This window comes from Takifugu flavidus, chromosome 8 (genome assembly GCF_003711565.1).
Source record: "Takifugu flavidus isolate HTHZ2018 chromosome 8, ASM371156v2, whole genome shotgun sequence".
In the NCBI taxonomy this organism is placed as follows: Eukaryota; Metazoa; Chordata; class Actinopteri; order Tetraodontiformes; family Tetraodontidae; genus Takifugu; species Takifugu flavidus.
Window position 1 is genome coordinate 8,451,692 of NC_079527.1, and position 22,336 is coordinate 8,474,027.

Genomic DNA, 22,336 nt, shown 5'->3' on the forward strand with positions numbered 1-22,336 from the left:
TATAACGTTTCAGTTTGAGTGTGAACAATTACCGTAGTGTCCTACAGGGGTCAGTATTTAACCTTATGTTATTGGTTTTTAAGGCAAATAGCATTTTGGAGGCGTTAAAATTGACGCAGCTTCTGGAGATGACTACAACACCGTAAAATAAAATGAAATATTATCTAATGACTAAGTACACAAAAATTGATTACGAATTATATGGAGGGAGAATTTAAAGTCTCATACGGGTGTTATTTTAGGGGGTGGAAACTAAAAATCATCACCACTCATGTATGAATAAAATTCTCATGCATTTAAAGAGGATTTTATATTATATATTATTCTTTGTGTTTTATTTCTGGAAACCTGTCATATGAAGCAGAGCCACTAGATGTCGCTAATGAATAATAACGCAATAACTCCAGCCACCACTTAGTGAAATAATGTCGATAACCGCTACTTTACTGATAGTACTGCATGTAATGATACATAACAGTATTTGTACTATGATTATATTAGTACTACTCCTACTACTACTAAAACTACTACTATTACTACTAAAAAATAATTAGTACATTTAAAGTTAAATTATCGATGGAGTACAATAATATACCAATAGGATTTAACGTCACTGTGCTGATTGGACTCCAGATTAACAACTTGGCGTCACTCTTCCAATAATCAATGTTGTCCACTCGTCATTGGATTTTTGGGCCCAATCCATCGTGTGCTCAATGGGCCTGAAAATCACCGTTTACGCGGCTGCAGCGTCAAAACAAAAGCGCCTTGCTGCGAGACCAACGGCACTTCTGGCGCTTAAAAGCACCAACGTGCAACGACAAATGCGCTGCAACAAAAGCAATAAAGATCGCTGGGAGTAGAATAGCCCAGAAATATGATCTTACATTTAACTTTAGCATTAATGGAGTCTGCCAGCCTGCAGCCTATTCACTTGGCAGCTGATTGCTGATGAGTCTGCCGAGCAGACAGCTCGCTTTAAGAAGATTAGCAGCGCCTCACGTTTCCCTCATCAGTTGCAACAGAAATCCAATAGAAATGGTTAATAATGACAATAGGACTACCGAACATTCTGTGTCTGCTTAAAATGTGATTATCTGCCGCCTATGCAATTATTGTGTTTAAAATGATCATCGTGTAATATTTACGAGGCTGCACAATCTGGAAATTAATTTTCAAAATCATCAAACACTTAATTGATAAATGTACCGCAATCATTCTCCCTTTTGGTCACTTTTAGCATCGGTGCTGTAAAAGCCAATTCAATTAGTCCAACCTGAAGGAAATGTTTCAACAGATCCTGTGAGGTGCCCCAACTGACTAATGAAATTATGGCAGTTCTGCCACCTAATACCATTCAAAGTCCCCCCTGCTTCAGCAAATCTCTAAACCACCTGATTTATTTTTAATGATATTACACCCCTCGGTCGGCTGTGTCATGGTAATAATCGTGGCCGCTCCAGCTGCCTCTAGATCACATTAGCCCAGCTTAATATTGACAGTGCCTTGCCCAATAGACAATGCGGCTTGGATGGGGAGCTTAGAGGCGGTCCAGCCAATAGGCATACTGCAGGAGGTAAAGGAGTTGCAGGCCAGGATGCTGCAATTCCCTATGCCCTGGAGGACTGGCACCATCATTAGGCACGCTCCTTCTGTAGGTCTGGGGAGCTTTAAACCCACCACTATACCACAATCCCACCCTGGCCCCTCCACTTCAAACCCATACTGACAGAGGACCATGAAACTAGTGGCAACTTGATTCCCTGCTATTCTTTCAGTAGAAAGAGAGGCCCACCAGGATGCCGACTCTGCAGTCGCACCTTTTAAAGCTCCCGCTGCGACAAAAGCTCAAGGAGAAGCGCCGCGCTCACCTTGTGACAGCATGAAACAGCTGTTCAGGATTCATGTTTAAGACCAAGCAAAAAGCAAATTTTGATTCCCCCCGATGAAGTGCTAAGCTTTTTTTATTTTCAAATGACTTTATATTTTCAAAATGATGTTTTTCATCTTAAACACCAAACCCCCTGATTTGATTAGAAATGCGCTTTTAGCCGTTAGACTAATTTATATTGCAGGCTTGTCTAGTTGCTGTATTTGCATAATGGTCACACTGGGAATCAACCTTGGCCACTTGTGGGATGCTTGCACCTGATCACAGACACACCATGGCTCTTTGCCAGTCACACCTCTGCAGCTCACTCTCCCAATTAAAAATCACCTTTATTTATCCTTGGCTTTGCCAGGTTGTTGAACACGAGTTAGACGTCCCTGCGCACTGAGGTTTTATCGTCTGTCCCAAATTGTCGTCTGAATCGAAGGGGATTTTATGCCGGGGCCCACAGATTACCGCCGTTGATTAGTGGTTGGGTGTAATCCTTTCAGCCCTCCTCTCTCCAAAACACCCCTGGGATATGCCCGTCTCCCTGAGGACCGGCAGCATGGCAGATGGATCCTCCTCCTCCCCCCTTCTTCTGCCCCCCAACAGCACACCCAAAACACTGTTGACGTCCTGGGACGGAGGTTGTAAAGTATCCCGAATATGAAACCACAGGCACCTTTGTTTGATGGCTCTCTCCCCACTTAGTGAGAATTGCCCTCAGGCGTGTTTCCCATTCTGTAGCTACATTTCGGGCCACTTGGAATGTCTTCCACATCCATTAGCCTGAAGGAAGAGGAATAATCTGCAAACAATCTGCTCACATTAGCAGGATGAGATGGTGCTAGATCTTATCAAAACACACTGGGTGAACCAGAAGAGCCCTGAGTGTTATAATTGTATGGACACTTAAATCACTCCCCCACCCAAAAACAGATTTATGCACCACACACACACACGGGCATATAAAGATGGTTTTTACCTGCAGGGCATCAAGAGCACAGCTATCATGTACCATGTGTACTCATGTGCAAAGACCAAGTAGGCCGGCTGCAGGTGGGACAGTCAAAACATTGAACTTATCCAGTTCTATTTTTGTGTTTTTACAAAACAAAAGTCTGTGATTTGAGTGTGCCTGCACCTTTGTGTGTGTGTGTGTGAGTGTGTGCGTGCGTGTGTGTTCCCATGTGAACCTCCTGTGTCTCCCTCAGGAAATTCTACAATGTACAGTATGTTGTGTGTAATTCAGGATCACTAAAAAACAATGGACCATCGGAAAAAGCAATGCCAAAATTCACTCTCTCTCTCTCACACACACACACACACACACACACACACACACACACACACACACACACACACACACACACACACACACACACACAGAAAAGATAAATTGTTCCATTACATCTTCTCAAAACTTTTCAAACACAGTTCTAAGTTTAATATGCGTCCAGTTTTATCTGGTTAGGTTTGAAGACAACAACACAATCTCTGGTTGCCCCCCCCCCCCCCCCCCCCCCCCCCCATCTCACCCCATTCTGTGCCAAACACCCCCACCTCTTATATGCCTCGGCCCCTCTTGCAAATCCACCCTCCATCTTTTATGATGACTACAAGGGATTCAGCTTTCAGCGGCGGTCCGGGCAGCATGTGTGTAGAGTTTAATTCCTATTGTATTCGTGCAGCCTTGGTGTGTGTGTGTTTGTGTGTGTGTGTGTGTGTGTGTGTGTGTGTGCGTGTGTGTGTGTGGTGTGTGTATGTGCGTGTGTGCGTGTGCTCATGAGTGTGTATCTGTGTTTTAGCACGAGAGGGAGATGGAGATGAAGAAAAAGACAGGAACAAGGACCCATCTGTCAGCACAGGGCATGAATCCCTCCCATTCCACGCTGAGTCCCAGGGGACACGAGTGAGAGACAACTCACTTGTGGCAGTGTATTTTACGTCTTCTTTCTTCTAAGAAATGGGGTTAATAACAACAGTTCTCGAAAGAGACTGGTACTTTTTTTTGGAAGCAAACTCTTCGAACAAAATCTTCAACGGCAACTAAACTGACACATACATGTCAGAGAGTTTGTGGTACAAAAACCAACCAATATCAACCATTGCAATATAATTACTTTCTATATCTTGATAGCCAGATGCAAACACTGGTGAAATAACCAACATTCATGAACCACGTCACCGGACGTGTTTATAAAATAGTTTAGAGGTAAAAACCCCTTATCAAAAGTTGCTTCAGATCAGATGCATCCATCATGACCTCTTTCAGAAGGATGATTATGTATGTTACTGCTTTAATGGGAGCAGGACACACAATTCCCTGCTGTTAGTTTGTCATTGGGGAAACTGATGGGAATTGCGGGACACCGCGGCGCTCCAATTCCCTGTGCAGGCTGCAGGTGTGTTGGAGGCCAGTGCTCACACTCGTGGGACGGCAGAACGTTTTGGGGGTAAGGGTGCAAAGTACCTGGGGAGCTTTGGAAACATCACATTAGCCGGCACTGTTAACACACACGCGTCATGTCTGGTTCATATGGCGCAACAGATAAGGCATACTGTGAGCTCAGCAGGCGTCTGTTCCTCTGCACCCACATGCCTTTATGGCCCCGGCCGGCACCGAGGGGCGATTAGGGCCGTTAGAGAGAAGTGCTGTTTCAGCACGAGACATCATCTCAGTCAAGCGGTGACGCGTGAGCACCCAAGCAACAGATGCCCCCGCCCCCCAACGCTTCCTATATCCAGCCATCTGTTCCGTTCAATAAATCGTTAGATAAGTGCGTGTTTGTTACGCGATGCCGCGATCAGCACGTGACTTCGTCTTATTACCAAGAGCCGTCCTCGCTCAAAGACGCGATGGCGCGGTTTGGCAAAGTTTGGCTTCTCTCTGTCTCGGGCACAGCTGTGCGCAGTCGCGCGCACAATGGGATCAATGCGGGGGCACGTGCGACTCGCGAGACTCTGGCCGTCAATGGCCGGTGATGACAATAGACCCCCGCTGAGGCGCTGCCCGCCACGCACGAGCTTTAGGGGCGGCTATTGTGCCGCGGAATTTAGTCAAAAGTGGAGAAAAAGCTTAACGCGATTAGTTTATGAACAATAAAGTCGCTTCGAAATTATTCACGTTGCTCTGAAACTTTGGTTAATGCATCAGCATGAAGCGCGTTTAAACTGTATAAACGGAAAAAATCATGCAAAATGAAAGATTATATAAGAACTTCTGATTTATTTGGGTTTATCAGAACTATCATGTATCGCGCTGTTTACGCAAATTTCCTGTCCCTGTTTGCTTATGATGACACTGATTTATCCAGTAATCAGATAGCCAGCGCGGGATGAGTGTCCGCAGAACATGACGCCAAAAATACAAGAAAACAGTCGAATGGTCGGATGAACAAAATACACCTGCTCCTTGCACACTAAGCTGTCAAAATCGTTTAAAGACGCACATATGGAAGAGCGTCTCCTTACTCCGGGAATAACAGCTCTACACTGTGCTTAATTAGGTGTAAAATTTCTAATCCAACCGTCTAATGGGGAGATGGACAATCGATTAAGGTAGTTAACGCATGGCATTATGCATGGCATGGCAATTTTTTTTTTCATTTTCTTTATTTCATCAGTGCAGCTTTATCAAATAAACGCAGAAATGTCATTTTTGAGATAGAGTTGGTTTTATTTTTGCAGTTTTTTGAGGGGGGGTATCTTCTGCACTGTTGGATAGTTGTTTGTAGCTGCGGGCAGAGAAGCCCATAAAGAAAAAGATAGAAAACGTGGGTTTAATCCTTCGGTGTATCTTGTTCTGCAGACCATCATTAAGATCTTAACGTGCTCCTCTCCGTTCGCACATTTTTGGTATAATCCATCACCCTCTCCGTGTTTCAGGACCTCCTCCACGTGCACCCTGGCGCGCGTACTTTCTGTCCATCACTCATTTACGGGATTACAAAACTCCAGGCCACGAGCCCGCCACGCGCGTTTGTATACTCTATTCTGGGTGGGGCCCCGGAGGAGGGGCCAAGCAGGCTAAAGGCAAAAAAGGAAGGCCGGTCGTGCCATTTGGGATGAAAGTTTAAGGCGCGCTGATGGCACTCTGAGGGAGCGGAGGAGTTGGGAACCTTGGATGCTCGTAGACAGAAAACCAGTGACTCGGGACTGACAGCGCGTTAAAGTGCCCAGTTTTTTGCCGTGATTTTGCGCAGAGAGAGAGAGGGAAAGAGAGAGTGAAAAGCCCCAAACAGGTGAGTTTAAAAAATCGTTAATATCATAAAATAAAGGATCAGGTGTATTTCAAAAATTATTTCGAAGCGAAAATGTAATAAAGTCTTCCTAACATGCCAGCACGCAGACCCTTGTGCGTTTGCAATGCGTTTAAAATCGGTGATCCGGACGCAGTTGCGTGTCTGAAGTTCTAATATTATCATATTAATCTGTCCCACTTTCACGCATTAATGCACAATAATTAACTAGGACACCTTTCTCTGAAAACAATAGAATATATTGCTTTGTCCGAATTACACTGTACTTCTCCCTTCAACATGCATCAAGTTTAAATTTGTTTATTTTGCAAAAATACTTTTGTGGGGTTTTCTTTGTTTTGTTTTTGTTTGTTTTTTAATGGAGAATACGCACTGCATGTGCTCCACATGTGCGTTGAGTTTTATGTTGCCGGTTTAATCTTTGAGCTTTATTTCTGAGTAAATCCCGTCGTGTCCCAGATTGGCAGCGTCTCTGCAGCAACAATGGTGTAACAGCAGGGGACCCATCAGACAACTCACTCTAAAAAAAAAGGAGGAAAAATATCATGTTATCGCAAAAAGAGAACAGGCTTTTGTCCAATTACAACTAAGGAATGTTTTTTAACCACAAATGATGGGAGAATCCCATCGCTGAGCAGTTACAGTTCTGAAATCATGTGGTAGTTGATCTAAAAAGGGGATTATTATTATTATTGTTATTACTGTTATTACTGTTATTATTATTATTATTATTATTATTATTATTATTATTATTATTATTATTATTATTATTGGTGACATAAACTGCTTTATCTGCTAATAAACTCATTTTTGTGCTTTGTTCCCTCAGATCAAAATGATGACCAAATCCTTTGGTAAGACTGGAATGAGTGAGCTGGTGAGCTCCCTTGGCTGGCTGGAAGAAGAGGATGCAAGTTCTCAGGATGGGGAAGAAAGCCCGGAGATGCATGGCCACCATGGCCTGACCGTGGGGAGCCGGATCCATTCGTGCACAGAAATGGGTAGTGAGGACATGGAAGAAGAAGAGGAGGAGGAGGAGGAGGAGGAAACTGGACCAAATGGAGAAAATGCCCCTAAAAGAAGAGGCCCTAAAAAGAAGAAGATGACCAAAGCTAGACAGGAGAGGTTTCGTGCCCGGAGAGTCAAAGCAAACGCCAGGGAGCGCTCCCGCATGCACGGACTGAACGATGCCCTGGATAATCTGCGCAGAGTGATGCCCTGCTACTCCAAGACGCAGAAGCTGTCAAAGATCGAAACTCTTCGGCTTGCCCGCAACTACATCTGGGCTTTGTCAGAGGTGCTGGAGAGCGGTCAGTCCACCGAGAGCCATGGCTTTGTGGAGATGCTGTGCAAAGGTCTGTCTCAGCCCACCAGTAACCTGGTAGCTGGTTGTCTGCAGCTTGGGGCCAGTCCCGTGATGCTCAACAAGCCGGAGGACAAGTGTGGAGGCTCCGGGGTCGGAGGCGTTGGGGGTCAGGCTGGCCATCCCCTTAGCTACCCATCTCCTGGCCTTCCCAGCCCCCCCTATGGTTCCTTGGAAGCCTCCCATCTTCTCCATATGAAGAACTACAAAGCGACTGTATATGAAAACCCATCTCCTAACGACTGCAGCAGTGGCAGCCCACCGTACGACGGCCCCCTCACTCCCCCTCTGAGCATCAGTGGCAACTTTGCCCTGAAGCAAGAAACATCTCCTCATGACTCAGAGAGGAACTATATGCCCCACACTGGTCATCACGCTCACTACCTCTCATCCCATCATTACGCCACTCCAACGACCGGCAGCTTAACAGGGGTCCCCCCGGGTCACCCACTCTTTCAGGCCTCGCGCTATGAGCTGCCCCTGGAGGTGACCTTTGACTCATTCACTCCGGCTCACCTGATTACTTCTCAGATGAGCTCCATCTGAGGACAGTAGCGTGGCTCAAACTCAGCAGCTGTAATAACGTTAGCTTTTTTTTTTTTTTTGTCACCAGGATAAATTATGGTTTGTATTTTTGATCTCGGGTTTTGTTGGAGAGCAGCTGATACTCAGAGAGAGACTGAAAACCTCAACTCAATCTACCTGATACAAGCACACACCCAGAACGTTCACTGCTTTATTTATTTTCTTTTGTTATGGTTCTATGTTGACATTCGGATATTGTTTTAAAGAAGGTAACAAGGCGACAGAAGGGCCCGTTCCCATGTCAATGCTTTAGGACTATACAGTGTAGAGACGGTTAGAATATCTTCATCTCTCCTCAGAGAGATATCAGAAGTCACACATGTAAATTGTGCACTGAGGCCAACGAAACAGAATCTCCCCTTCACCACGAGACAAACAATGCATTTATTTATATCTGTATTTAATATTTATTTTTGGTAATGTCTTGTCCTTTTTATATTTTTCTCAGCACAGTCTTTGTTCCACTGTCTTTTTTGCTTTAATGTCAGCCTCTGGCAGCTGTACTGTATTTAAATTATTTATTTGAGGTCTTTCAGGTTCTTGTTCATTTGGTGTCGCAATTTGTCGTACCACCCTGTTGTAAATACTTTGCTGTTTCGCACTTAATTGAATAAATATTCTTATATTATATGCTATTTCTATAGTATCAACAGCAGTCATGTGTTTCCTTCTTTCTTTGAAGATTAGAACATTCATTTGCATGATGTTTCACACACATATTCACATATATTTGGAAAGTGCGGTTCCTGATTTTGTGCCAGAAAAACATTTAGTGATGAAGTTATAACTTTCCCATAACCACAACAATGACCCTGTAACCTTTAAGAATAACAAGACTTTAATGAAAAATAATTCCAAACAATGATCTGAAAACCAAAGAAATTTATTATTATGACACTCAAATTGACAATTGACTCAGCTCATTTGACACCAAAAGTCCTCCAAAGACTAAAATGCTGTAATAAAGCAATACCATGTGGCTGAATATGTGTGATCTGTGTGTGTTTTACCATAAAGAATGGCTACTCTGGTGTGTGTGTGTGTGTGTGTGTGTGTGTGTGCGTGTGTGTGTGTGTGTGTGTTTGGGGGTGTGTGTGTATCAGGCAGGGGGCTGCTGTGAACCCTGGGAAAACAGCTCAGAGGAACAGGTGAACGTTTCACCGAGCCTCTGCTGTTCACCGCCTCTCCCACGTGTCTGATTTTCCCATGTTGTTCATGCCAAAACACTGAAGGGCAAGAACCCATCTTTTTTTTTAAAAAAAATCATTTTTTACGAACCCAAAAGTGTGAGGTCATGATACAGCTTCTCCTGCTGAGGCAACTGCTATCTTTCACACCATTATTCTAAATTCCTCGTAGATCCAATAAACTGGTAATCCCTCATTTTTAATCTGGATTCTGCTGAAATTGGCAAGGTTCCTAACATCTAATATCACCGCCGTCGACACAAGTTTCAGTTTTGACTTTAATAATAGTGTTAAAGAGCGTGGTGGCTCTTGAATTGGACAATGAACCAGCGTGGCAGCATGAAAACAGAGAGAGCAAGAGTGTGTTGGAGTGTTTATCACTGTGGTTCTTTAGACAATTGTAAGTAGAAGGGAATGTACCCCCATACTCCCCCCCGCCCCTTCAACCACCTCTCTAAAGGTTTGTCTTTTCCAGTCCCGGCAACAGTGGTGGAAGAGTGCTGGAGAAAAAGGGAACGATTGTTTTACTGGGCGCCACTGGTCCATTGTGAACGCAGCCTGTTCTTTCTCTTGACCTGTGACCTGTATTGTTGTGGGGCTTCTCGTTTGGGGAGGGCAGACAGCTGGGGTAACTGCGGGAGGGCTGATGGACAGCTGGGCCAATTTGAGGAGAGAGGGAGAGGTAAAGAGAGAGAGAGGAGAGTGAGGGTATGAGAGAGACGGATGTTAGAGGCAAAGGTGAATGTGTGGGGGGGGGTGAGAAGAGGGCAGGAGAGGTGAACAAGTTCCTTGCTCCTCATTCACAAAGTCGTCCCCCGCACTGCTGCGGGTCGGCCTTGTCGTGGACAGACGCATTGCTTCACACACCGGCGCAAATCTGGCCTGTGAGAAAGTGGCGGAAGTATGATCTGTGTCATCGCTGTTTATTTGTACCCTGAATGTGTGGGGGCTGGGATCCCGGATTAAAACCCACATACAGGAGTGGATGGATGAGGAACTTCACCCATGGAAATATCGTTCGGTACGAGATTATGAAAGAGGGAGTTGAAATAGAGGACAAGACTGCAGCTCCAAGTCCAACAAATCAGGACCACATTGAGATGAATGAGAACGACCCCCTGAGACGTTTACTGCACCGAGGTCTCTCCACGAAATCAGTACAAGCTCTGTAACGTGACCACAGCCAAGAGGGCGGGCAGCAGATCACGACCTGTACTTCAATTCCGTGTGGAGAGCAAGCCCACACAAATGATCACCTTCAATTCCACTTAATTTCAAATTTTCACAACAGATTGGTCCATAGATTCCCATTTCCTTTTGCTTTAATACCACGTGATCTGACATGTTAAAAAAGAAGAAAAAAAATCTGAAATGAAAACAAGTCAGCACTTATTCCCACTCACATGATGCATATATTGTATTTTCATTTGGGCAGCCCATTTAATCTACCGGCCAAACAAGAGTCTGGCTCACACTAAAATGAAAAGGTCCTGATCCATAGGAGCTAGATAGAGGATAAAGCATTGTGATTAAGATTGTATTAATGGTGCCATAGGAGCCTGGAAGGCTTTAATCAGTGTCTGTGTGCCGGTAATCCCTCTGCCTTTAAGCTGGGGCGAACACAGTGATCCTCCCTCCTCCTGGGCCACAGTGAGCTCACACACAGACACACACACACACACACACACACACACAGACACACACACACACACACACGCTCACACGCCTCTGTAGGGAACATGAGGATATGGCTGCCCAGGTTGAGAGGTGGAGCACCCTGAAAGAGACGCCCCGGACTTAGAGGAGCAGCTGGTAGAAGAAAGAGTGAGGAGATGGATGAAGGAAGATGTGGGAAAACGGCTGAAGAGCACAATGAAGGATGGCCAGGCCGGTGCCACGGAGACAAATGGAAACGATGATTGGAGTGGTCATGGTCAACATGTTTGAATCACCGTAGCTGAAGTGTCCACGTCACGCCAGGACGTGCCGTCAATGGAGTAACGTTACACAATTAACATGTCTGCAGATCAGCGCCTCCTTCTGAAAACCCTTCTGAATGTGGTGTACATGTAAATTAGAAATTAATAGCTGTCCCTCCAAGAAAAATGAGTTGCACATGGGTGGGGAGCAAAGAGGACAGCCCCCTCATTACCTATGGGAGTGGATGTAAAAGGTGACGTTGTCTGCATGCGGATAGGGGGAGGACCGTCTCCTCCCAGGGTTCTCCGTGAGTGTTAGCGTGTAGGAGTTAAAGAGCTTCTAATGGGATCTGGATTCTGTCGTGTTTACCCTGCCTCCCCCCCCATGCACGCCCATTGCATTGTGGAAGTTTCTGGGCTTTGGGACGCCACAATAGGCTGAGTGTAGGGACAGATGGAGGTTCCTTTGGAAGAGGGCACAAAAAGCAGCCGAGGTAGGAGGGCCGTGGCGTGCAGGCAGCCGGGGCACAGTGCTACCAGAGACATGGGAGAACATTAGAGCTGGAGGAGGGCATATTAAAAAGGGGGTTCTGGATTTTTCCCTAATTATAATGCAAGGAAGAGTTGATGCCGGAGTTTCCTTTGCTTTTTACAAATGTCTGTATTCACACGGGCCTCAGGCAACCCTTATCCTCCTTTTATTGAGTGACATTAGGAAAAAATACAGACTATGTAGGACTGACTGCTGGTGCAAATTTGCCTTTAGAGATTTACCCAAGTCAGCCAAGAGGGTAAATGATGTTATTCATTTATTGGATTGGAGTGTCAGGGGAAGTGGTCCGGTGATAGATGCTGATGAGGACGGAAGAGAGACGTTGGAGGAGGGTCGTGGGAGGTACCAGGCCAAGTAGCAACAGATGGGGCCTGGTGGAAGGCTCAGGTTGTAAACTTTCTGTTAGCAACATCTGTCCGTTTGTCCATCTGTTACACTGTTTACAGTTTATTTAGCATCGGGTCATTAATAAACCTACGGTGGGCTAATGGCGTCATGGCCATTAGATCCGAATACATGTGCACAGGGGCACTGCAGATTCCTTTTAGCTTAATCATTTATTTAAAAACATTTGTATCCATAAAGCCTGGCTGGTGTGGGAACCCGGCTTAAAGGCCCCCCCGGTTCAATTATGATCCAATGAAATTAACCGTTTTACAACATTCCCACAAATGAGCCAATGGATCACATCTGCGCCGCTTATGGAGAGAGGTCGTGTCGTGCCATTCTTTGCTCATTTTCTGATGCAAGATTTTGAACATAAACCTCTTATTACAGTTACATTAGCAATTATTGTAAACAGGCCTCCTGTAATCTGTGTGCTTATGTAAATATACCACTTAATTAAGACATTTTATGAAGCACATCAACACATTTCAAAGACAAGAATTAATTTTGATAGGACAATTTCTGCAGCATTGCCGACATTAAAACCTGAGAACAGAGAGCCTCGTTGGAAATGTTACATCATCTATGTGTGCTTTATTTTTGTGCTGAAAATATATGTCTGCAATGTGCTCTGCGGACAAGGGATAAAGCTGCATTAAGGGGCTGATCTGGGTTCAGTGGCCAGAGCGTTACATTAGACATTAATCCAAAACAGAGGAAGGCTGGAGAAGGGATATCATTTAATCCAGCACTCCAGCGAACCCTCCCATCTGACATGGAGACGGGCCACGTAAACTAAGCCAAACATGAGAGTTTCTCTTATATGAAAAGGCACAAAAGACTTCAAACCAATAAACCTTTCTTTCCTCAACGGCCAAAGCAGTGAAGCATTGCAGTAAAACAAGAGATCTCTGAGCGTTTGCAAGGGCACCTTCTGCACGGTCGGCTACAGGATCTGTCAAAGTTTCCTAAATCTCAGTCCTCCTCACAAGGTTAAGCAAGTGTCTTGGTGGGCCCTCGGTGCTCGCCGTCCGTATATGTAACAGATGTTAGTGGGGCAACAGTTGGTATTGAATGGGAGGGGTTTCGGGCCATCTGTCCAGGGTCAAGGTTTGAAAAGGGGCTGGTAGAGATGGTGGCACGCTCAAGAAAATGGTAAGTATTTTGTTGAAAAGAGGGAATATAGCCCAGAGAGTAATCCTGCTCAATGTGGTCTTTCATTCCGGATCGCTTTTGTGACGGTTTTGGGTTTTAGGTGCCAAGAAGCGAGTCTGTGCCGCAGAGAATCGCGACACACTTTTGGTGAAAAAAACACACCACCTTGTGGGACAAATCGACACTGCAACATTTTAAGAGTTTATTGATATCGGACCCCTCATAAACTAAGAAAAATTGTCTCATTTTGATATTCCCTTCATTGAATCCAACAGAGATTTCATGTTTTCAAGAGTGCGATCTATGGCATCACGGAAATGCGCCATCTTCATGTGGCAGACCTTTCTCTGTGAGGAAAATGAAAGTGCATTTATGAACAAAGCAACAGCTCAATTTTGTTGCACAATCAGCACAGATGTCACTTACATGAAAGATCTTCAGCCTCTCCTGTTCAAGCCGATAAAATTCACCCACAGTCAGCTCAGTGAAGTCTTTCTTCATGGTGAGGAAGCCACAGTTGGGGAAGCGCTTCGCATGTTCCAACCTGGGAGAAAGCAATAAAAAGCTGCAATACTATTTTCAAGTTTATGCAACGTAGCCAACAGAACCTTCTGCAAATGCAACCCTCAAATAACATCACTGAAGAGATAAAGTCCTGAGCAAAGTGAGGCCTTTTCCTTACCAGGGATTGTCGTCCGGCTCCCAGCCCTCCAGCTCGATCAGGCAGAAGAAACAGCAGGCCACGTCGGGCTCATTCTCACTGGGGCAGTGGACAAAACCAGCCTTGGCCATCTACAGGACCACAACATCATGTCAACCACAACAAAAAGGATACATCGAAGTTTCATCAGATGATAACAGAGATGACAGAGGCCCGGCTACTGGAGGAGCGTGTTCCTGGAAGTAGAGGGTGATCTTTGGCTTGTTTGTCTGGTTTAAGCACTGGACAACATGGAATAGGGTGTTCTTTGTCAGTTGAAATGTTAGCAGCCCATCCATCACCTCCAGAGGGTAATGAGCCTCTGGTTGGGATGCAATGAGACACCGACACCTGCTTTGCTGCATCACAAGTTGTTACAGATTTAGGTTAAAGGCTGTGTGGTTAAAAAAAATGATACTGTACCAACAAGGCTGGAGCATCACCAGCATTATTTTTAACCTTCCTAAGCTGTAGACTGACTTAAAGTTGATCACAGTGTCTCTTCTTGATATTACACACGGACCAATAATCACGTCATCATTGATCCCTAATATGTCATGATTTCATGAAGCATTCAAGGAACCTGGTTGCTGTCGGAGTTTTAGGTTTGCAGTGTCATACACCAGCTTTAGCCCGATTGGATGTGATGACGCGGCCGTGGCGCAAATGTTTAGCACGGGAATGGATGCGGGGGAGGTCAGGTTCAGTGAAGGGTCAGAGACAAACGCCAGTGTTTCCCAGGAAACTGTGATGTACAGCTGTAAAATGTCTCCGTCGTTTTGTGTCCGACCAAAGGAGCGCAAATATCCGGCGTGTTCGTGTCAAGTCAGTCACGACATAATAAATTACACGGAAAAAAGGGCGATTATAGAGAGAAAAGAACCTAAAAGTTGAGTGGGGAAAACCTTGTTTAACTTGTAAATTTTCAGAATACGTTTAACTGTTTTACCTTTTCAGGAGTGCAACTACATTCTTCTCGAAACGGCCAGTCCACAAAGCTTTGCTCACGCAGTTCCTGGCTGTACATCGTGTCATATGAATAAAACCTTGACATGAGTACATCTATGCTGGCCATAACTCAGCTTAATCCACTGTTGACCTCTTGCAGGACGCAGAGCTGCAGAAAACGCCTCCAAACTTCCGCAGGTGGCTTCAGTTTGGACTCATTAAATCGAGCTCAGGTTCAGGCTGGAGGTGAAACCGTGACGTCAGGGACGTCTAGAGGTGCACATTCGGCATTAAAACTAAAGCGTTTTCATTTTATATCATGAACTCCATCTTTGCTGTTCTTGGAACAGCGTCATGTCTCATTATGGCGACTAACTTGTGCAAAAAAGGCCCGAGTAGGCTTCAGCTACGACTTTCAAATAGCCGTATAATCTTTTAACTATATGTTAACATCATGTATAAAACAGACCTATCAATACTATAGTCGTACTATAAGCATCTGTACGGATAAACACTACAATGCATATTTTATGTACTGGTTTAAAGTTGCTCTTATGCTACTTATGGACAATTAGCACCACCTGGTGGCAAAACAGGGAAATTGCTGTGTGAAAATCCTCCACTGCAATAAACGCCACAAAGGGCTCAGATTTTATTCAGATTTGTTCCAGATACCTGAAAAAAGAAGCATGTTTAAAAATGTACTTTTATTTATTAGAACATATGAAGTTCACGAATACACATTCTGTAATATACTGTAGAATTCCATAGAAACGCTATAGCACTACTACTACTACTACTACTACTACTACTACTACTACTACTACTACTACTACTAACAGCAATAATAATATAAACAGACACATTAGCCAGAAATGCAGCTGTCCAAATTAATAGTGTGCTGTGTAAACTTTACTGGCCTGTTTATTATTGTCAAAGGCGGGGGCAGTTTTGGCGTGCGCAGCGTTCCTGTAATTCTACTCCTCAGACTGCGGGCTGCTAAAATGTGCTTACACCTGTAAACTGCTCTCCCTCCCCCGTCCAACCCTGACTCCCAGCTGAAGGCTGAGACTGTTGGATTCATATAACGTGTGTTAGAGTTGGCGACTCCTCGTAAGCTCTGTAAGAGCGAGCGGCGGCCCGGGAGGTCTGATATCTCCTGGTCCAGTAGCTCTGCAGCCCGTGCTGCTGCTGCAGAATAACACCCACCTCTCAGTTTCCACATGAGTGTCACTGTTTTGACTTTTCCTTACATTCACATTCTCACACGTTCTCTCAACATATCCGCAGCGCTGGTGTGAAGTTGCTCATTCCCACCGTTTGTGTCGGAAGAGATGGCGAGTCTGCAGGAGCTGCATCAGTAAAAGCTTCCACTGATCACATTCACACTCTATAGTTCTCTGCCCGACATTTCCAACTCTTCGCTGAACATCCCTGGAAAAGATTTTTACGCTTTGCAATTTATTCAAATACACATTCACCATTCGAACTCTGCCACCAGCTCTGACTCTTTGCTCTCTCCTCAGTCTGCTTCTCCCTCTTCTCACACTCCTTTGTGATTAAAGGGTGAAATCTCCTGCAATAGCAGTGCAGGGTGAAAGTGTGAGGGAGGGAGGAGGTGTGATGCAGAGGGGAGGTGACACAGCTACTGTGTTGTGGTCTCGCTCTCTCCACATGTCCTTTACATTGGCGTTGTGGGCTGAAGGCCATGCTGTCTGTATGTATGAAGCCCTCCGAGTCCCTGCCTCCCAAACCGGGTTCAGGATCTGGCCTGAAGAACTTTGAGCTGCTGAGGATTTAGCAGAAAGTGCTGGTTTTCCCGTGGAAGCCGCAGAGGTCTGGAGATTCTCTTGATACCAGCTTCACAGGAGCATTAATGTGGAGCACAGGTAAAATCACACCATTATTATTTCCTGCTACTCTGCGTCTGTCCAATGGTGTGTGTGTCTGTGTGTGATTTAACTTCTATACATCAGAGCCTCCAGACTCAGATACACAGGGAACTGAACTTCCCGATGGAGGTGACAAACATCCTGACAGCTCCACCTGTCTTCTGCTGCCCTCACACCCAGAGTGAATGCCACAATCTGATCTCACAGTTTGTGTGTGTGTGTGTGCATGTGTGTGTGAGTGAGTATAAATGTACTCATATTGCATATATAGACATTTGGTCATAACTGTAATATTTTGAGGATAGTCTATGAACCCAGGAGTACCTAATTACAGTTTCTGACTCCATGACACAGAACCCCAAATGTGCCGGCACTTCGGTGGCGTGGTGTAAAGAGTAGTGGAACAGAGGTGCTTCAGAAAGAAAGGGGCCTTCTTCGTAAGAATGTCACGGCCATGTGAGAGTGTAACAGTCAATATCAACATTCTCCATCAGGCCTGGATACACTGACACCCACCTGTGTACACACACACACACACACACACACACACACACACACACACACACACACACACAACACACACACACACACACACACACACACACACACATCCGCCCTTGTACTTCTGTCATTGTGAGGACCTCAGCCATAATCTAAATCTCTAACCCTAACCCTAAAGTCAGTCACCCTAACAGTGCTTGAAATCCAAATCAAAAATACTTGGCTTTGTACTTTTCACAACACATTCAAAATGATGTGCAAAGTCAAACAAAATTTGTGTTAACTGTCAAAGCCACAGTCAGTCGGAGGAGTAAAGAGGAAACACAGCCTGGGCCCCAGATGTCTACATTTCCTTCATATAGATCGATATTCTAAATTTAGTGAGATGAGTATCCGTCACTGTTGCAAACCGATCTGCTAAAGTGTCGGGCGTGCAGGCTCGGGCCGCTTCAAGGGGAATGCAGACGTCCTTTTCCTCGGCCCGAGATGGGTTTTACCTCCATATGCTGCGTGTGCTCAACCCGGCCACTCGATAGGACCGCTGAGATTTAAAATTAGAACAGAGCTTTAATTTGATAAACTGCGATGTTTTACTCATTTAGATGTCCGACGTTACGACAGGAAGTGTCTACAGTAAACCTGTTATGATCGGTGCTCGCCTGACCCCATCACCTTTGACCTTCATGGACAGCCTCTAAATTCACCACCGCCGTGCCTGCAGACACTTGAAGTGCGATATACGACCTGCCCGCGGAATCCTTGCCTCCGCAATCCATTTCATTACCTGCAGGAAAACGCTCTGTGAGAAAAAAGTGCAAAAATAATATTCCTGCAGAGCGGCACGGTGCCTGGGGGGGCCAGGACTGATGAAATATGACTGGGAGATCAGTTGGAGTTACGTGCTGACAGACGCGATCGGGCTCTTGTAAAATATAGTGTTGAGGTGTGGTGTATTTCAGGAAGTGTAGATTTACTGAGTGTGTAGCCTGCGGGGACCAGGCAGACAGATGATTGTGCCGTGTGATTAGAGCGCTCCTTCCCTGGCAGCACTCGTTGCTTCAGACTTCGTGTGCTTCTCCTAATTCACCAGATCCGTGTGCGTCCGAGCCTCTCTGGTTACACGCGATCGTTTCTCATTGTGGAACTTTTCCAGACTGGCAAAGGGTCGCTGAGGGTGGAACAGGGGGATTTACAATCCCCAGCCTGGGAAAAAAAAACAACTACTGCATTGACAGTTAGTTACCAGCAGAGGGCGGCAGCAAATAACTACTTGTCCCATTTTAAGATTCGGCTTCGAACGTTCTGCAAAAAACTTGATCTTCATCGTGCAGCACATCATCGATTGAAGCACTATTTTCATGTTTACTCAGCATTCAGCCATATTCTGCATTTCTGTTCAAATTTTATCTTATTTTATGCTAATTCAAAGTAGCCAGGGTAGAATGGGTGCTGTAAAAGTAAAGCATTTTGGATACCAGTTATGCCAATGCAAAAACTATATTTCTAAACTTGTCTCCAACAGAAATGAAAGCCTTCCTCTTTGATGACTCTGTTCTTGATGCTGATGTTTTGATGCTCTGTATTTGTGAGTGGAATATATGAGTCCTGCTGCAGCGAGCGCCCATCCAAAGGTTAAAGAGGTCAGTGCGTCGTCAATATTTGCCACAAGCAAACAATGGCAACCTAATAGTCCACTTACCCCTCCTCCTCCCTCCCCCTTTCTTCCTGCATCACCCCCATGGTCTCATACCTGCCCAGTGAGACCATCTGTCTCCTCCCTCCAGACCCCTCACCTGTCTCCCCACCTGGCCCCTCTCCTGCGTCGTTCCCGCGAGCGACACACGATCTCCGCGCTCCGATTTCATCCTCTCATCATTACATCCATTAAAGTGGTGCAGGACCCTGGGCTCCCGTTGGCCTGACAGCACATTAGCACTCGGACCATTGAACGCCAACAAGGGCCCGGTCTGAATTATTGATACCAACACAACTAATGAGGAAACCCTATCGGGGTCGGTTTTGCTTCCACGCAAACGCCCGCAAAACTCTCTCGGATGGACTTTGTAAACTACCTGCAACAAATATTGTTGCAGCTGTTGGCATCTCATTTTAGAAAAGCTAATATTCTCTGTGCTCAGTCCATTTCCTGAAGAAACGCAGCGTGGTTGTGCATTATACCAGATGCCCTAAAGGCATAAATTCCTTTTTCATCCCAGATTCCACCTCCCGTCCTTTGGCGCAAATTTGTCTTACAGTTGCGAATCCACCATTTTCTTCTTCGCGTCAGTCCTGGATTTCCAGACACCTCGTTTAAGGACCTGTCACCTGTTCCAGTGCAGCAGCACAGGGTTTTCTGCTGGCTCTATTATCTGTAAGAGGTGGTGTTGCAACCGCGCTGGTTTACCAGTGTTTACACACGCTGATTTAGGGTGTGCAGAGGAGCTGCTGTGCTCAGAGGCACTGGAGGTGTCAGCCATCCTCCTTAGTATTCACTCCAACACCCTGTGACTCACAGCCTCAGCCTGAGAGCGTGAGAAGGGCGGGGGGGTAGTGATGGAAAAGAGAAAGCGAGCAGGACAAGAGGAAGCGCTGTGAACATCAGGCAGCGTTTCATTTCTTTTGCTGTAGCCCCCGGCTCACATGTTTGTGTCTGCGTGTTTGCAAGCGTGTCTGCCCGAGGGGATTATTTTCTCTTTTTTGACAGCTTTGTTAAGCTCTCAGGAATCTTCCGAGCTTCTCAACTACACCAGGGCTGTATGATTGTCTCGTTCAGAGCGAGGGAGAGGAACGGCAGACACTGTTTGATTGGCTCCTCGGTGTGCAGGACCGTTAGAAGCCACCTCTTCAGTCAGGGGCTGCATTGCTGCGGTGCACACTTTCATTCCCCGCAGCCTCTCTGCCGCGTCCGACCGCCTCCGTGTCGCATCCTCTCAGCCGCCTCTCCTCTTGTCACTCCGCATCTCTTCATTCCTCTGTCACTTTGTGTTTAGTTTAATCTCTGCCCCTCCTTCTTCAACCTCATCCGCTCTGTCACTTTCTATTTCATCTCTCCTCCATGCCCCCCCCCAACCCCCAAAATCCCCACCCCCTCTGCAGTTTGAATCCCCGTTGACGAACTCTCAGGGGTTGATAAAATGCGTAACCTTGCCTGGACAGATCTAAAAGGGGACCTTAGGGAAGAAGGACAGAGCCAGATAAAGAGGTTAATCCCCACAAACATGGAGTCAAAGGACACAAAGAGAGGAAGAGAATTAAAGAGGACACGAGGAAGAGAGCCGACAATCAGGCTCTCGGCAGGAGCAAAAACACTGGAAACGGGAGAATCGGGAATAGGGGGAGACGGCATTTTACGCCCAGCTCTGTCTCCGCTTCATGACTTCCACTCCGCATGATGACAGGCCCCCGCTGCTGTTCCCATTGGTTGAAGCAGCCACCAATCAGAACAGCAGCATATAAGGTGCCTTTGGGTTACACACAACCCCAAAACCCAAGAAGAAGCAAAGGAAGGGAGAAGAAGCCAGAGAGAGAGAGGGGGGAAGAGAAGCCATCAGAGAGCCCCTGAAGCAGACATGTCCCCCGCCCAGGACCTTTTCTCCAGAACTGCAGGAGAGCAAATGTCAGCGCTGAGGAGAAACTGCGTGTTGGAGACCAGTGAAATTCTTTTTGGCTGCTGTGGAGGAGAAGATTTGGGCTCTGCTCACTCCTCCTGTGATTGGCTGTGACACTTTAGGCTCCCCCCTCTACGACTCCCTCTCCCTAGTCTCTCTCTCCCATCTCAGACTCACATTCCCACTCACCTCTGTGCGTCAACCCCCCCGACATACCGTCATCAGGCTTACCTGGCCACAACTGCAGGGAAGCTGGATCCCCCTCCTCCACTCACTCGCTCACTTGCTCGCACACATACGCACTCCTACTCTCTCTCTTTCTCTCTCTCTCACACACACACACACACACTCACACAAACACAGTTTCTTTACCTGGAGAGGGCAGGAGCGAGGGAAGGCATGTGCGGCGGCAGCAGCAGCAGCCACATCCAGCTCTGCCTCTCTGAGTTCTGTGGACAGTGACGAGGGACTCTGACGAGACATTTCTGGAGCCTTCGTCCCACGGCGAGACCGAGACGGGACAACGAGGCGGTGACTGTGAAGCCGGGGACGCCGGGGGCAGCACGAAGCAATGATTTTGGGTGAGTTGTCTATCGCGGGGGGATTTCAGAGAGGTTAATCATGTTGTGGGATCACTAATCCCTACTTAAACTTGGCCACCGGCGGCTCTTCATTACCGGCGCGTTCTTGCTTGGTCTCCGATCCGCTCGGGCATCTGTCAATGTCGAGCGGGTCGATGGCGCTTTAAATCACAGTTGGGGCTTGTTATTATCATAATTGTCTGCCATTAATGTGGGAAGTGTGAGTGATGACAGGGAAGGTCGAAGTATTTGAGGCAGGACTGGATGATGATGGGTTGTTTGGTCACATGACCACTGGATCAACCGTCCTGTTGTCCTGTCAACGGCTACATTTCATTCACGTGCAAACTGTTGTGAAGCAAAGTCAATAATGATGATGGCGTTAGACTCCTCGAAGGTTTATTGCTGATTTATTACACTCCGAACGTGCGCGGCATTTGTGTCCGGACAGACACCAGGTGGAAACCTTTGCAGTGCTGCGCGATGTCCCGCGCTGTCAGCTGGAGCTCTCTCTTTAAATATTCAGCTCTCACGTTGGCCATGTCTGAGCAGGGGGACGCCGTGAGGTCTCTGAACGTCCACACACACACAACAGGAAGTTCCCATTCCAAGTCCAGCAAGGCCGTGCCGCCGCTGTGGCTGCGGGCTCATCCAGAAATGTGAAAAAGGGCTCTAGAACCCTCCTGTTTTGCATTGGGTCAAGTCTATGAGCGTGAGGTCATCGCTTGCCTTTGTTAAGTGTCTGTGTGTGTGTAAGTGTGTGTTGCTGTGTTCTTCAGCGGTAAAGCCACTTTGTTTTAACGCATGCCTGGGCTGATTCGG

General features: G+C 46.3%; 3 protein-coding genes across 4 annotated transcripts in view; 2 read left to right on the forward strand and 1 right to left on the reverse strand.

Annotated features, from left to right (window-relative positions):
• The first annotated feature begins 5,948 nt into the window (after positions 1-5,948).
• neurod4 (neuronal differentiation 4) lies at positions 5,949-8,718 on the forward strand. The gene is made up of 2 exons (XM_057040532.1): positions 5,949-6,117; positions 6,965-8,718. The coding sequence occupies exon 2, from the start codon at positions 6,971-6,973 to the stop codon at positions 8,042-8,044; it is 1,074 nt and encodes a 357-aa protein (XP_056896512.1). The 5' UTR covers positions 5,949-6,117; positions 6,965-6,970; the 3' UTR covers positions 8,045-8,718.
• A 4,754-nt stretch (positions 8,719-13,472) lies between these two features.
• On the reverse strand, positions 13,473-15,152 carry birc5b (baculoviral IAP repeat containing 5b). The gene is made up of 4 exons (XM_057040776.1): positions 14,934-15,152; positions 13,967-14,076; positions 13,711-13,828; positions 13,473-13,631 (listed from the first exon to the last, which is right to left on the reverse strand). Exons 1-4 carry the CDS (start codon positions 15,057-15,059, stop codon positions 13,527-13,529), a joined length of 459 nt encoding a protein of 152 aa, XP_056896756.1. The 5' UTR covers positions 15,060-15,152; the 3' UTR covers positions 13,473-13,526.
• A 1,641-nt stretch (positions 15,153-16,793) lies between these two features.
• Positions 16,794-22,336, forward strand: part of znf385a (zinc finger protein 385A) — a 47,041-nt gene continuing 41,498 nt past the window's right edge. Inside the window, exon 1 of one of the 2 annotated variants that reach the window (XM_057040448.1) lies at positions 16,794-16,821. In XM_057040448.1, coding sequence (XP_056896428.1) covers positions 16,809-16,821 — 13 coding nt within the window. In that variant the 5' untranslated portion in view covers positions 16,794-16,808. Of the gene's footprint in view, positions 16,822-20,708; positions 21,515-22,336 lie in introns of those variants that run through there. The other variant, XM_057040449.1, reaches the window with a different exon arrangement.

Coding starts and splice junctions, on each gene's coding strand:
- neurod4 (XM_057040532.1), top strand. CDS start 6,971: ATGATGACCAAATCCTTTGGTAAGACTGGAATGAGTGAGCTGGTGAGC.
- birc5b (XM_057040776.1), bottom strand. CDS start 15,059: ATGGCCAGCATAGATGTACTCATGTCAAGGTTTTATTCATATGACACG. Junction 13,829..13,966: donor GAGCCGGACGACAATCCCTG/GTAAGGAAAAGG, acceptor GCTTTCTCCCAG/GTTGGAACATGCGAAGCGCT. Junction 13,632..13,710: donor AGAGGCTGAAGATCTTTCAT/GTAAGTGACATC, acceptor TTTTCCTCACAG/AGAAAGGTCTGCCACATGAA.